Consider the following 14,381-nt stretch of genomic DNA (forward strand, 5'->3'; position numbering starts at 1 on the left):
TTACTCATGACTCTAAAATAACCAATAATCTCGATACCTCTCAACCTCTCTCTCATCCCCATATATTGTTAGCTGGCAGTACAATCAAGATTCCCTCCCTCACCATTCTGTTAGGACCTACTTAGGATTCCCCCTTTTACCCCTTCTAGAATAGACTCTCCATAGCTTAGGTCCGTTTGCTTGCTGATGGGCCAAAGGTTCGTCATTTGGGCTGCTGCTTGTATGATTCCCGGGCCTATCAGTATGAAAATGAAAAATAACGCATCCAAATACATTTTTTATGAACAAAAAGTGCATTGGAATGTAATTTCAAATACACTTCAAGAATGTTAACATAAAAGTTTAACCACTTAATTTTAGATACTACTGATCTTCATCTTCTTCAAGGAAGTATTTTTTTGTAGTGATGGTTTCTAGTGCAAGTGTTTCTGAAACACTATGCAAATATGCAAAGCATTTTCATGAAAGACAAAAAGGACTTCAATTTATATTTTTAAAATCCAAACAGATCATACTTAGTGTGTATTTGGATACGAGTTTATTGCAATATGAATAGGCGTTCAACTCAAGTGTGATGTTGTTCGCTTCGATTACACTGATGCAAACCGATAACTTGAAAAACACATACTTTCATTGAACCTTTTCAACTGCCATGCTAACTGTATCATTCATCTGCTGCTTTTCTTGTTCACTTGAAGAAAGGCATAATAACCATTCAGTGAAAGAACCCTAATCATAAACCCTCTCCCCTCTCGTGATATGATTTTTAAAAGAATATAAATGTACAAAATAAGAAGTCTAAAAAGTAAAACATAATTTTGCCTAAAAGAATATCCAATCATAATTATATATTCAACATTCCAATAAACCTTTTATTTTAGACTGTCATCGTTTCAATTAATTAGTCATCATCAACAGAAATCATCTATTTGACACAACAAAAGGAGGAAGAGAGAATTGGCCTGCAAAGTAACATGAATGACAATAGTACCATCATCACAGTGACTTTTTTTTAAAAGAAAACACAGAAGGCTCAATTTTCTTCATATTTACATATTTTTATTTAATTATTTTTGTGGTTTAGATGTGGCTCCCAATTCTTTCTACATATCAGTGATTTTTATCCTTTCTTTTCTGTCCCCTCTTTGTTCAACTCATACTTGCTGAATCAGTTTTCTTGAAAAGTCACAATAGTGGGAATTTGGCCATGGTTAACAAGATCAATTTTGTTCAATCTTAAGCAGCACAACACTTGCTCTGGAAGTTCCTCTTGCTTCTGTGCCTGTATAAGCATGAAAGGAGGGATCTTAACATATGGAAGCATAATATTTTCTAAAGATTTTTCTCGTAACCAAGTGCTAAAATATTTTTCTTGTAGAGTACTTGCTCATTCCATTTCAATATTTGTTATTGATGAGTAATGAATGCAGAATTTTTAGAAAGTGACTTCCACAGTTCCATGTGAATTTTCATTCATGAAAGTCTCAAAATGTGACATGCCAAGTATAATTCTGAGAAAAGAAAGAAAAGCTCATTGAAGAATACTATGAGAAATGCATGCTTGTCATTTCAAGAAAGAGTACTCAATCAAATTGATAATAGATGCATTGCATACTGACCTGGATGGTTAAGCCAACATCAAGTATTCCATGCTTTACACGGTCTCGGAGCGAATCGAGTCCCCTCCTCGATATATAGCTAAAGCGATGTATATCCAGGTCTATCTCAAAGTAGTTAGGTCCCTGGAATTAAGATGCACGAATAATGTGTAAAAAACTATATGCAGCAGAATAATCCGTCCAAATGGTAAAATGAGCTTTATGCTGAATGTTAAAGATACATACAAATTCAGCAAGATGTTTGTTTTCTAAAAAAAAATGCTCTTGTTAAACAAATTAAAATAGATTTATATATACCTTAAAGAATTCGTGTTGAGGACGAGAAAGCACTGGCTTTCCATTGTAGGCATGTATAAGTTTCCTCTCTGCAGAATTCAGATGAAGGTCCTCTGGATTAACTACCCCAGCCAAAATCTTTAGCCTTTCCCTAAAGGGAGCCAGACTATCCTTTTTTCCTTTCACATTTTCCATCTCATCGTCCACTAATCTCTGCCAAGCCAATAAATAGTGTTATTTAAATGAGATTATTTAACAGGATTAACCCTTGAAAATATAGAATGTCACTGATGAGAAGATTAAACAGGAAAAGAGGTTAACCCTTAAGAAAATATAGTGGAACTAGTGATATGAAAAAGGCACTTGAGTGCCAAAACTTCAATGGAGGAATTTAATAGTTTATTTTATGATGATTTAATCAGATTTCAGTCAAGTAACGATTGATAAGAGGAAATACCTTGATCTTCTCCTGAAAACATGGCGAGATCTCTTTTTCAAAATTCTCGGACAATTTAAAATATAGTACAAGGCTCAAACCTTCACCATTGGCATCACCAAGGAATATGCTAGCAGGATATGTTGGCAACTGGGGAAAAGTGAACACAATTAGATTATGGAAGCATTATTTGATGTTGTTAAAGTAGAAACATCAAAGAGTGAATTGAGTTTGCTGTGAGTAAAAATGAAGCCAATATATAGTTTAAGATGGAGAACAAACCTGTATATTAACAATGAGGAGTGAGGGTATTTTCCCATGTTCTTGAACAGATGGAAGTTCAAGATGCTTAGCAATGTGATTTATCTTCTTTGAAGAAACAAATAAATCAACACCTATTGGTGTATAAGGGCAGAAGTCTGGAGCAGGACACTTCTGCTTATCACTGCATAAATTATCATATATAATTATATATGATATCAAATCTTTAAGACGAAATATAAGTACAATCAATGGACTGAAAATGGATGAAAAATGACAGATAAAACTTTCTCTCATGCCTGAAAAAACTTTCGCCACGGAGCTTGAACAAGGAAGGGGAAATTGCAGACCAGGAACCAGCGAACGGCTTTCCTTCAGTTGATCTGGGAATTTGAAGCCCCGCTCTGGGACGATATAGAAATCTCTCAGATGCATCTGTCCATCCAATAGTTAGTATTATAACTTTGATACTCATATATTATGCACTAACATAATCCAGTCTTAAGTGCTTATGTGATAAGCGCTTATAGAAATAAGTATTATAACAATGATCTCTGACAAGATCAAATAATAGAGAAAACTAACTCACAATATAGATGTAACAAAAAGTGCAGCACAGAAAAGACAATTGATTGATTCAAGTACAAAACTAGAGATTACATTCTCATGGTTGTAGAAGTAAAACTTCTAAAGAAAAATTCCTCATTGACGAATTTTCAAAGATCTATTAAAACTGTGTTTGGAAGAGCTTATATGAGTTTATCTTATGGCATAAGCTCTTATGGCAAGTATTTGAGTGTGCCTGTAAAACTAGCTTATGCATCTTACCTGTAAACTGTTTTAGACTTATTTTCATAAGTTGCTAAGATTGGCTTATGTTTTCGCGCATATACCTACTTATAAGTTTATCAAATCAGCTTATGAATAAGTGCTTAATTAAGCTGTTCACCAAAACGCACCATAAATCTATATTCTAACAAAAAGCAAATAATTGAATAAAAACAAGGAAAATATCACATATTGTGCACTTATATAATCCAGTCTTGTCATTACCATCAGTGGATTTCCTTGTTACAGAATACATGATAACTGTTGATTGCTTTGAGCTATTCTCCTGAGTTTTCTCTCCATTCTTGCAGATACCTCCATCTATTTTGAGGTAGCTCTCATAATACTCCTCATATTTACACCCTGAATCTACAAAGCAGGATGCACTTTCATACTGGAGTAACTGAGTATTTGAGACACCTCCCAAAGCATTGCCCACAAAGGGAAAACAATCTGTTAACCATAAATGAAAAAACAGATACATTCAAAAGCGATAGTTAGTATCAATTCTGAAATAGCCTCACTGAGCTACAAGACTTAAATGCATTACTTACCTCCATGCACACTACTGAACTCTTCATCTGAATCAGATTCTAGAATGCTAGTTGAGTCAAACCATGCATCCTCTTGGTAATTTCCTGCAGAATGTATATTAAGCATGTGTTTGGATCAGTGTTGTCACAATTGATTTTGGATGAAACTATTATATTAAAAGTTAGTTGAAAGTGAAGTGATTTATGTTTGGATATATTTATGAAAAAAGTGGTTTTTGTAAAGTCTCAAAACTGATTATGTTTAACACATAATTGATTTTGGGACTGAAATCAATTCTCTAAAATAACTCCCAAGCATCTATACTGTCATCCAAAATTGATTTTACTCTATCATAATTGATTCCAAAGTTCCCCAACACACACTAAGTGGTCAGCATGTTTATTAGAGATAGCTGTCAACTCCAGGAAATCCAACATGTTGAAGGCCATAAGAACCATCATAAAAACATCATCAAAGACAAAAATTAATTGTAAAGAACCAAAATGACAACACAAATGCATGACAATGTACTAAGTAGTCACTAAAAATCTTTTGGACAATCTTTAGCACAAGTCTCCTAGTAGTTTTGCATTGCATCAAGGAGAGGGAGAAAAAAGATACCATTTGCATCCATTTGACTATGGTATTGGACCTGAGTAAGATGAAACTTCATGTTTGAAACCTCTGAAATCCTGCAAGTGCCTGAAGCACCCTTGTCAAAGTCCATGTGAACAAAGTCACTCATAGTAAGGTCTCCAACACGGCTTCCAGCATTGCTAAGCCTTTTCAAAGGCATATCAGGAAGTGCAGTGGAAATGTTTGCTCTGCGTTTGCCAGATTTGTGCTTTCTTCTTCTTTGGCCACTGCTCTTCCCATTTGGCCTTGAGGCACAGCTTCCCATTGTGGATGAAGCTAACTTTTTCACTAATCCAGTCCACATTGTATCTTTCAAAATTGGTGATATCCCACTAAAAAGACCAGGCACTGTGACTATGATTGATCCTCCTGAGAAGACAAAACCTTGCAGTCACAAAAAACAATCAATTTTACATGGGGAATGCAGAAGAACCAATCAGAAATGAACAAATTCAGTTTTTCTTAAACCACATGCTTGTAGTTGTACTTGTAGACCTGTTTGGAAGAAATTATCTGAGTTTATTTTATAGATAATCATTAAATTTTGGAAGAAAATAAATTGAAAAAGGTGATAGTTTTACTGATTGGAAAACAGACGTCAATGAATATGTTTCTTCCAAACAATGAATAAAATTGAGCATGAGCACATACCTTAGAAAACCAACACTCTAGAATTTAATGTCCTGAACCAATAGACAAGATACACCAACAATTGATCATCCCATAGAGGTGATTACATAGCTGTGCTGTACCTGCAAATCACCTTTGAAGAAGAAAAAAAAAATTAAAGAAAAAACCATCAAGAAAACAATCATAAAAATAGATACATTAACATGCATATATGAATTCATCAATAAATCTTGAGGGTAAAAGGCAAGCTCTTTGCAAAGGAACCTGAAATTGATTCTCTGAGAAAAACAAAATAAAGAAAATCAACATGGATTTGACACGGCAGAAGAGAAACAAACAAAATGCAACATAAGAAACAGAGAAAAGCAAGAAAAAACAACATTGGCCTCGATGCATCATCACATGAACATAGACCTACAACACGTGCTGCGAAGTTTAAGGGGGTAACTAACATGAACATAAAACAAAACAAGTACTGTTTGCATGTCATTGTCACGTGAAAACAAAAAGCATAGCTACAAGGTGAGAAAATTTGAATGGGAAAGAACATGCATGCAGAGAAAAATAAAAGGGTCATTCTCATTGCTGATCATGATTATATATGAAAAGGGTGATGAAGGGAAAGAACAGAAATTAATAGAGAAGATCAAGGACCTGATTTGGGGGCATGCAGAAAGAGGAGGAAGCTGCAGCATGAATGAGGAACCTTGGTTCCCAGAAAGGAACTAGGATTCCTCTGTTTTCTCTTCTCTCTGTATTTTCCTGAATTCCTTCTTATCCTTGGTGTTTATGTGAAATTGATTATGAGATGTAAACTGAGAAGATAAGAGGGTTATTCCTTCGAAAATGGAGAGAGACAGAGAGAGAAAGAAAGGATTTTCACAACTGCACCAAACACAACCCAACCAACCCAACACAGAGCCCGGTGTATTCGGATCCTACTTGGTTGTCACAGAGTCTTTATCCTCTCCTTTCAATTCTCTTTCTCTGTCTCTCCATCTTCCTCTGTTTTCAATTCTCATCAACTATTCTTAACATTTATTAGTAGTGCTCAAAATATAAGGTCCTTTATTTAGTTTTATGTACATAATACATACATTACTCACTAAAACATAAATATTAATATTTTTTTGAAAAGTGATTGTTGCAAAAAGCAATCCATATCTCTTTAGCATTTCGCAAAACATACTGACTCGATTGGTGAGGACATACAAGTTCTCATCAACAATACTATGCTACTAAGGAAAAAAAAATCTTCATAGGCTGACCACCCCATTTCTATGATACTTGGGCATGTCTCTGTTGATCAACAATCTGTAAGTATATCTCTATGTAATATTTGGTCTCAGAGATATGTTTTGCCTCGTGGTAGTGACTAACCCCAAACTTATTTAAACTTTTATTTATTGATTTTTTTACTATAAAACCACTTTATCCTATTTTTGTGATTTATATTTTTTGTTTTTTCACATATTAATAAAATTAATACAGTACCATGTAATACTTATATCAAATAGAAAAATGATTTCTAAAATATATTTTTGTGAGTCAAAAGTTGCTATATCAATAATTTAATACCACATAATACAAACAAAATAAGATGAAGTAAAATATGCTATAGATGTACTAGTTGGAGGGGTGAAAATATTCAATCTCCATTTAGCATCATCTTTTATATTTCATCAATAAAATTATATTATGTATGTATGAATATTTTTTGAACTAATGTATGCATGAATATGATAACTATAATTTTATATTCGTGTTTTTTAAATGACAATTAATTTTTAATGGGAGAAAAAGTGAAACATTAAATGGAGATAAATTTTGATCTTACTTGGAGAGGCAAGGAGACAATGCAATAAAAATATATCAATGAGTTAATAAAGATGATCATTATAAAGAAAACCAAAAACCTCATATTTACACAAAACTTTAAAGCACCAACAAATAGTGGATTATTTTCCATCTAACGCATTATTAGCCAATGCGCCTTCAAACATTTTTATGTTTAAGAGTCACATTTTTTTACATTTTATTTAATACATTTTTAACTAGTGTGAGTTGTATGTTCTAGACATCACACTTGAATTATCAACAAATACATGTGACTACTTCTTTTTAATTTCTGTGATTGTAATATTCTATTTGGATTCGATCCGGGCCCTACAATTCTGATGGTACCAGATATCAGTATAGAAATTCTCGTGTGCTAAGTTGCTAACTATTTCAAAAATTTAAAGTGGCATATAAAAATGAATATATAAGTAAGCAAATTAAAATATACTAACAAATTATTCTTGTGTAAACAAAGACTAATTAAAATATCTGGAGTTAGGAGAGTAGGAAGTGTTTTGAAGCAGACGTGTCATGGTGTGAGAGTTCGCGGGTTATGTTCTTAATTACTACATGACACATTGGACTCCACGTTCTTTGAATACGAGTGATAAAGACAAAGCAATTTAGGACAACACTTCGTGTTTCCCAATAACAACTATCACTCTCACCATCTTCTTCTTCTTTGTCTTTCTTAGAATCTTAACACTGATGAATTATGGCGAGGAGGTTGCGTGCGGTGGTTGCAAGTGAGAAGGTCCGGCAGCATTGGACCGCAATAACAAATATATATACTAGTAGCTAGGAAGAGAGAACAAGAATAAAAGAAAGAAGAAGAATTCATGATTGATCGAGTTTGTGTCCTATCACCTCTGTAACAAAGACATATAATTAGGGAGCACAGCAGCTAACAACTACATTAATTAAATAAATATCAACCACAATAATCTCAAATATCTTTATCTAACCTTTGCAAGCTATGTAAGGCTTTCTATACCAAATCAAATGATCAAAACCTGCTCTGCCTAATAACCTAAAAGCCATTGTCAAATTATTCATATATAAATTGTTGTTTAAGAATCATTAAGCGGCCCCAACAAGATTCAAGATATATATAGATTTCCATCACCATCCACACCAAAACAATCATTGGTTTAGGCACTCAGCCACTATCAACCTTAACAAGATTTCCACTAAAAGACTTTGTGACCTCTTATTTAATTCATACACTTCCATTTCAACAATTTCCATTAGAAAAAGAAAATTATTCTTGATAGAATCTCTTCGTCGCGTATTGAAGGTATAATGACTTCGAGGTATACAACTTCGATAATTAAGTTAGTGAAAGGGTAAGAAGAATCTCAAAGTTTAAAAAGAACTCAAAATTTATATAATAAATCGTGTTCAAATAAATGAATGTCTAAACTTGTACTCCCTCCGTTCCACAAAGTTTATTGTTTAAGGTTGTGGCACAAATATTAGGTTCCCACTAGGATGGGCAACCTTTTTTTTGGTCCACCCATGGACCATGGGTGTTTAAGTAATTTACTATAGATAAATAATAAAAATTAAATCCTAAACATTTCATACCTCCAATCAGATCTAACCCAGATCTTTTAAAAAAAAAAAAAGAACAGATCTAGATCCTTCTGAGTCTCCATCTCAATCTTCTTCCTCTGAATTGAATTTGTGAAATTGGCTAAACAACGTCCAATGCTACCAACCAAAAGCAACCTATCTCTACTCTAGCATCTTCTTGTTCTTCCTTTCTCGCCAATATTCTTCCTCCTCTGTTGAAGAAAATGGAACCCAACCCCAATGATTTCCCAATTTTCAGCCACCTCTTGCACAAGCAAGATCCCCAAACCTACCCACCTCCACCTAGAAACCTCCACCTTCCTCATCTCAACCACCCCAAAGTGCTACCCTTACTCACCAACTTTTCACCGACCTCAACATCACCCACACCAAGTCGTTGATCCCAAACCTCCATTTCCACCGGCGGCGTGTTCAAGTTGCATTTGGGAATCATGCCGGAGCTACGCCGGAATCTCACCGAACGGTCGTGATTTCTGCTGCTCCATGGCTTCCGCTGTAATAGCCAACCAGAACGAACCCAATTGGCCATAACATAGAGGTGGTGGAGCGGGATTCATGGGAAAAGTACCATTCTCTGATATCTGTTTTCGTGGTCTGCTTCTCCCTTTCAAAACCCTCTCTTTTAAGCTCTTGCTGGTTCCATATTTCAACAGTCGTTTTTCTTGCTTGTTTTCTCTCAGATTTTCAGTGTTTGGTGTCATGTCCCTTGCTCTCTCGGTTGTATCCTTCGTGTTTAGCATAACCCTAATTTTTTTCAATTCTAGGGTTTGAATGTATGGGTTCGGGATCTGTAGGAGGAGAACCGCCGCCGCCAGCATCGATGCTTGGTGTCAGAGTCGCTGGTGAGGAGATGAGCTGAAGGAACTGGGAGCAGAGATGTAAGAGGAGAGCTTTGGGTCTTTGAGCATGACGGAGTCACAAATTTGGGATTTTGGGTCTGAAGAAGATAAAGTGATGAAGATGAAGAAGTTCTTGCACCATCATTGTTCCTCCTCCAACCAATTTTTGTTTTGGTACAGGGAATCTGGGATTTGAATTGATTTGATGAAATCTAGAAATCTTGAATTTGTTGGAATCTGGAGAAGTTTGTGAATTTGATTGAATCTGAAATCTTATAATTTTTTTTTAAATAATAAAAGAAAGTATATTACACTTCTACCCTTTTATTATGCTTTCAATCATAACCATTTATCTATAGAATATTTTTTTATTCCAAGATCTGACAGTTTTAAAGAGTGGACCACCGGTGGACCAGAAAAAAAGGTTGCCCACCCTAGTGGGCACCCAAAGATTATAAGATGACAATTATTAATAGTATAATATTACTATAATACCCTTATTTAGTTTTACTAGTACTAAGTGCAACAATTAAATTTTACTTTGATAGAGAAGAATGTAGTTAATAGAGAAGAGTTGTAGTTGGTTGATATGAGAGGTGTTAAGTGAGAGAAAATTTATTAAATGATGGGATAGTTGAAAAAAAAAATTGGCAAAAAATACATTGATTATCTAAAACAACAAACATTTTAAAATATTGAAAGAAGGTTCAAAACAACAAACTTTGTAGAACGGATGGAGTATTACATACTCGGAATCCGTGGTATTGGTGGCTCTCTCTTTTTTTTTCAAATTTTCCATTTTCCGTGATAGGGATTTATATTGGGCCCTCAGTGGATTCACCATTTCCTCAATTACCAAGTGACTTTTTTTGGAAGATAAGTGGGCCTTGTAATTAAACCAATGTGAATTCGGCCCACGAATGGGATTGCACAATGTTTGACAAAAAAAATACTATGTAACACATGTTTCAGCACTTTGACAAAAAAAAAACGTTTCATCTCCAAAAAAAATAAAAACGAAACATACGTTTTACCAACTCAAATTTCAAATTAAACCATTTTGAAATTTTGAACATGTGCAGTGAAAAAAAAAATTACATTTGTCCAATTAGAATTGTTATATGCATGCCAATCTGACTCCCTTTGATGCAGTTACTCTAGTAAATTATGTTCCTCCGTCGAGACACTTGTATGCTTCTCTCATCTGAGATATAAAGGACCTTCTGGGTCGAGATTGGCGTGTGGAGGTGATCCATACTCTCAGGGAGGAGAATTCTTACGCTGATTTTCTTGCAAAGTTTGGTGCCTCACATGATAGCAGTCTTGTGACTATTGATCACCCCTTGGATGAGATGAGTTTTTTATTGCTAGCTGACTCTATGAGTGTCTCATATGTAAGGCCTAAGCTCAGGTTTTCTTGTTTCTCTTTTCCTTTCTTTTTGAACTGTACCAAAAAAAAATGTGCACAATGTTTTACACCTCTTGTTTTCCGATGTACTAAAAACATTTTACACTTTTAATTTAGTCATATAAATTAAATCCAAAAATTAATATTCAGCATTAAATATGATAAATAAATTACTACATAACTTAAAAAATTGATTTAAAAGTTACTACTAAAACATATCTCGTTAATGATATATAAAGTGGAGGTAGAAGAGGAAGTAAACAAATGAAGAGGGTTATAGATGGGCCACATCATAGCATTTAGAGGCAAAGACATAATTAAATGCATCATCACATGTTTGTCTAAAGTTGCATAATGAGACACACCCATCTCACCCACCAGCCTCTAGGGACCTTCACATCCACCACTTGTTTTCTCTTTTTGATCTTTTGCTCCCCATCAAGTAAAGAATATCATCAACAACATATCACCCTTACCCTTTGCCTATATATTGTTTTATATACTCATGCCTCTTGTGTCATTAGCATGGGCCCCACTGCTTTTGCTTATAGTTAAGCCCCATTAGATGGGATTATATTGCCAATTATTTTTCTACATCGTAGACTACCATTTTAAACTATATTTGGAGTGATTTTGAACCTTTTTATCTGTTCCACTTTTCCCTTTTATCCATGGATTGCGCATTTTGTTTCTTTTGGCTTGCCTACTGTGATAATAATTCACCGAGTGCTCATACGTGAATTTCTTGCTTTAGCGCTCATACGTGAATTTCTTGCTTTTAGATATACAATGGATTAGTTTTTAACCGCCACTAAATATGAAAAGTTAAAAAACTAGTGTTTAACAAATGTTTTAAAATCACTGCAAAATATAATATTTATTCTGTGGCGGTTTGGGCAAAGATTTGGGCAACATTTCTAAATTATTAGAAAACTTAAAAAAAGTAATAGACGACATTTTAAAACCCGCAAAATAAACTTGCAACATTTTTACAGCTTTCTAAACTGAAAAAAAATGTTTCTTTTTACTTAGTATGCGAATTGTGGCAATTTACATGTGTTGATCGGTAATTAATTTCACCGGCATGTCCCGTAGTTCATTTCATCATGCAAATAACCTATTTATCTTATATTTATCTAAATTAGTTGAACAATTAAACTTAAAAAGTACCACAAACTTCACTAATGTATAAAATGAACTCACAAATAATCAAATTTGATTCAAACTAGTTTGCTTAGCAGCCTAAAAACAAACTAGATTAATGAGAGAACATGCCAATCAATTGAACTTTCTTTTGATTGATCATAGGCTGATGATAAAATCTTCATAACCATGGATATTTTGGGAGTAATAGAAAAAACCAAACATTTTGCCTTCTCTTTGTGAATGTTGGTATCACCTATTCAATGCTACGTACAATTTTCAGTGGGTTTAGGAAAAAAAAATACTAATTAAAATGAATCACCTGACTGTTGCTTCCATCCTAGGATGCACTCACCCACCATTATCTATCATACTTTGGCCAGCTTCTCAATTTGCTCAATTAGGCCATTTTTTTACACTCAAATGCCAATGTGATATCACGGTGGACCCTTTATCTTGACCAAGGCTATATCATTTCAGGGAAAACCATCAATCTCTATAACTTTCACTTATATATTATGATCAGTGATCATAACTAAAATGATGGCCCAGCAAATTTTCTTTTCTTTTCTTTTCTTTCATGAGTGATGAGCCTACACCCTCTTTGCCCTCAAATGAAGCAAGTCTTTTGGGTTATGAACTTTCGGTGATTTGGTCTCTCTTAGACTATTTGGATTAAAAACTCTGTTCTTATTTTTCAGAGCTCTGATCCAATTCATTGCACGCTTGACTGATTCGCACATAAACAGTTGCTAGTCGATCATGTTGGTGATTTTAGAATCATCAATGTATTTTAGTAGTAATGTGATCTACTATAGGTTGATGCAATTACGCGTTAGGCTCGGAATCGAGTCAGGTTAGTGCGGAGTGCACGCTTGGTGAGCCAACGCATAATTGACCGCGAATACGAACCGGGGTCCAAGGGGCGGAGCCCCTTGGCGGGAATTTTTTTATGAACGGTTGTGACCCTAGTTTGAAATTGTTTGAAAAATTGTGACTTATTTCGAACAGTTGTGATCATTCGTGCAGCCTCTTATATAAGGTTACTTGCAGCCTAAGGAAATATACAGAAAATCAGAAACAGAATATCTCTACTTTTCGTTATCTGTTTTCTTGTGCCAAGAAACAGATTGATTGTCAAGTATTATCCCAACAAAGATTTCGTGAACCCAGGCAATTATAGGGTCGAAATAATTTGTTCGGAAAGTGGACGCTCACGATTCTTGACTTTATCCAGGATTATCACAACCAGATTTCTAACAGATCCCCTTCTTGCTGACAGAATAATATTGAACTCTTATATGCTTTCTCTTGAAATGAAATGTTGTATTTTTTTGTTGAAATGTGCAATGCACTCCAACTATGGCAATACATACACAACAATCTTTTTGTTGCTTTGAGTTCTTCTAATAATCTTAGAATTTAAATTACTTCCTTACATGCTTTGGTAGCTACAGTCTACATATAGCTTTGTGGTAGATAAAGCTACAGTACTCTACAATTTAGATAACAAGCGTACCGCTATGTAGGGGTATTTCACACATACATTTAGTTTGTGAATTGGATCGGTCGATTGTTGTGTTGAAAATCGTTAAGTGATTAATCTATTTGAAAAAAATTTGATAGATGTTAGAATCGGTGAGAACTGAGTCAAAACATATGAAAATCGGTCACAATCAAACTTTCAACCTTCACGCGATTGTTGGTATCTAGATCGAATTAACACACAATAAACAGGATTTATGTCTTAATCAAAATTAGACAATTAAGCTGTAAATTAAACCTTTATCTTCCATTCTTTCTTCACCTATTCAGTGTCATGTCCAGATTTTAAAACGAAACATATATAGACGTAGAGTAATATAAGATCGATCGAGGTCACGGGCATCAATGGCAATATGGCATGCTCCAAAACAGAAAACGGTAAAAGCAGGGGAGTTGGGTTTGGGGCCCCCTATGGGGCTCCGCGCCCCACCTATTTTTTTTTAACCCATAAATGCCCTACGGAACTTAAACTTCCGTATTCAATAAAATAGAATACGGAAGTTAAAATTCCGTATTATAACTCTGACAGTCATCACCTTTTCCACCATTACTCTTCCCTCCACCAACCCCTCCACCATTACTCCTCCGTCACCAACCCCTCACCAGCCCCCTTAACCCCCTCAATGCCTCCAGACCACCCTCTCTCTCACCCTCTCCTACCTCACTTCCATTCTTCCTACCACCACCACCAACTCCTTCATTGGCAAGCTCTCCACCATTGGATGCAAAAAGATAGCATTTGAGGTAAGTGTTGTTAGTTGTTTGTTGTATGTTGTTAGTTTAAGTAGTTG

General features: G+C 34.8%; 1 protein-coding gene across 2 annotated transcripts; it reads right to left on the reverse strand.

Annotated features, from left to right (window-relative positions):
- Window positions 1-805: 805 nt before the first annotated feature.
- On the reverse strand, window positions 806-6,274 carry LOC130739784 (uncharacterized). 2 transcript variants are annotated; one of them, XM_057592185.1, is made up of 11 exons: window positions 5,875-6,274; window positions 5,242-5,353; window positions 4,576-4,959; window positions 3,975-4,058; window positions 3,646-3,873; window positions 2,892-3,027; window positions 2,614-2,776; window positions 2,353-2,481; window positions 1,917-2,108; window positions 1,620-1,742; window positions 806-1,282 (listed from the first exon to the last, which is right to left on the reverse strand). In XM_057592185.1, the coding sequence occupies exons 3-11, from the start codon at window positions 4,892-4,894 to the stop codon at window positions 1,169-1,171; spliced, it is 1,488 nt and encodes a 495-aa protein (XP_057448168.1). In that variant the 5' UTR covers window positions 4,895-4,959; window positions 5,242-5,353; window positions 5,875-6,274; the 3' UTR covers window positions 806-1,168. The 2 variants fall into 2 exon arrangements, with proteins under 2 accessions (XP_057448168.1, XP_057448167.1); XM_057592184.1 differs by having other exon boundaries at window positions 4,576-4,974; window positions 5,875-6,273.
- Window positions 6,275-14,381: the final 8,107 nt, after the last annotated feature.

Source organism: Lotus japonicus, chromosome 2 (assembly GCF_012489685.1).
Source record: "Lotus japonicus ecotype B-129 chromosome 2, LjGifu_v1.2".
NCBI classification, from domain to species: domain Eukaryota; kingdom Viridiplantae; phylum Streptophyta; class Magnoliopsida; order Fabales; family Fabaceae; genus Lotus; species Lotus japonicus.

Bases quoted from the DNA above. Each gene is read 5' to 3' on its own strand.
- LOC130739784 (XM_057592185.1), bottom strand. From the start codon at position 4,894: ATGTGGACTGGATTAGTGAAAAAGTTAGCTTCATCCACAATGGGAAGC. The intron at 4,059-4,575 runs GTATCTTTTTTC...TACATTCTGCAG, and splicing joins TAGTCAAATGGATGCAAATG to GAAATTACCAAGAGGATGCA. The intron at 3,028-3,645 runs GTAATGACAAGA...TTGGATGGACAG, and splicing joins AACAAGGAAATCCACTGATG to ATGCATCTGAGAGATTTCTA.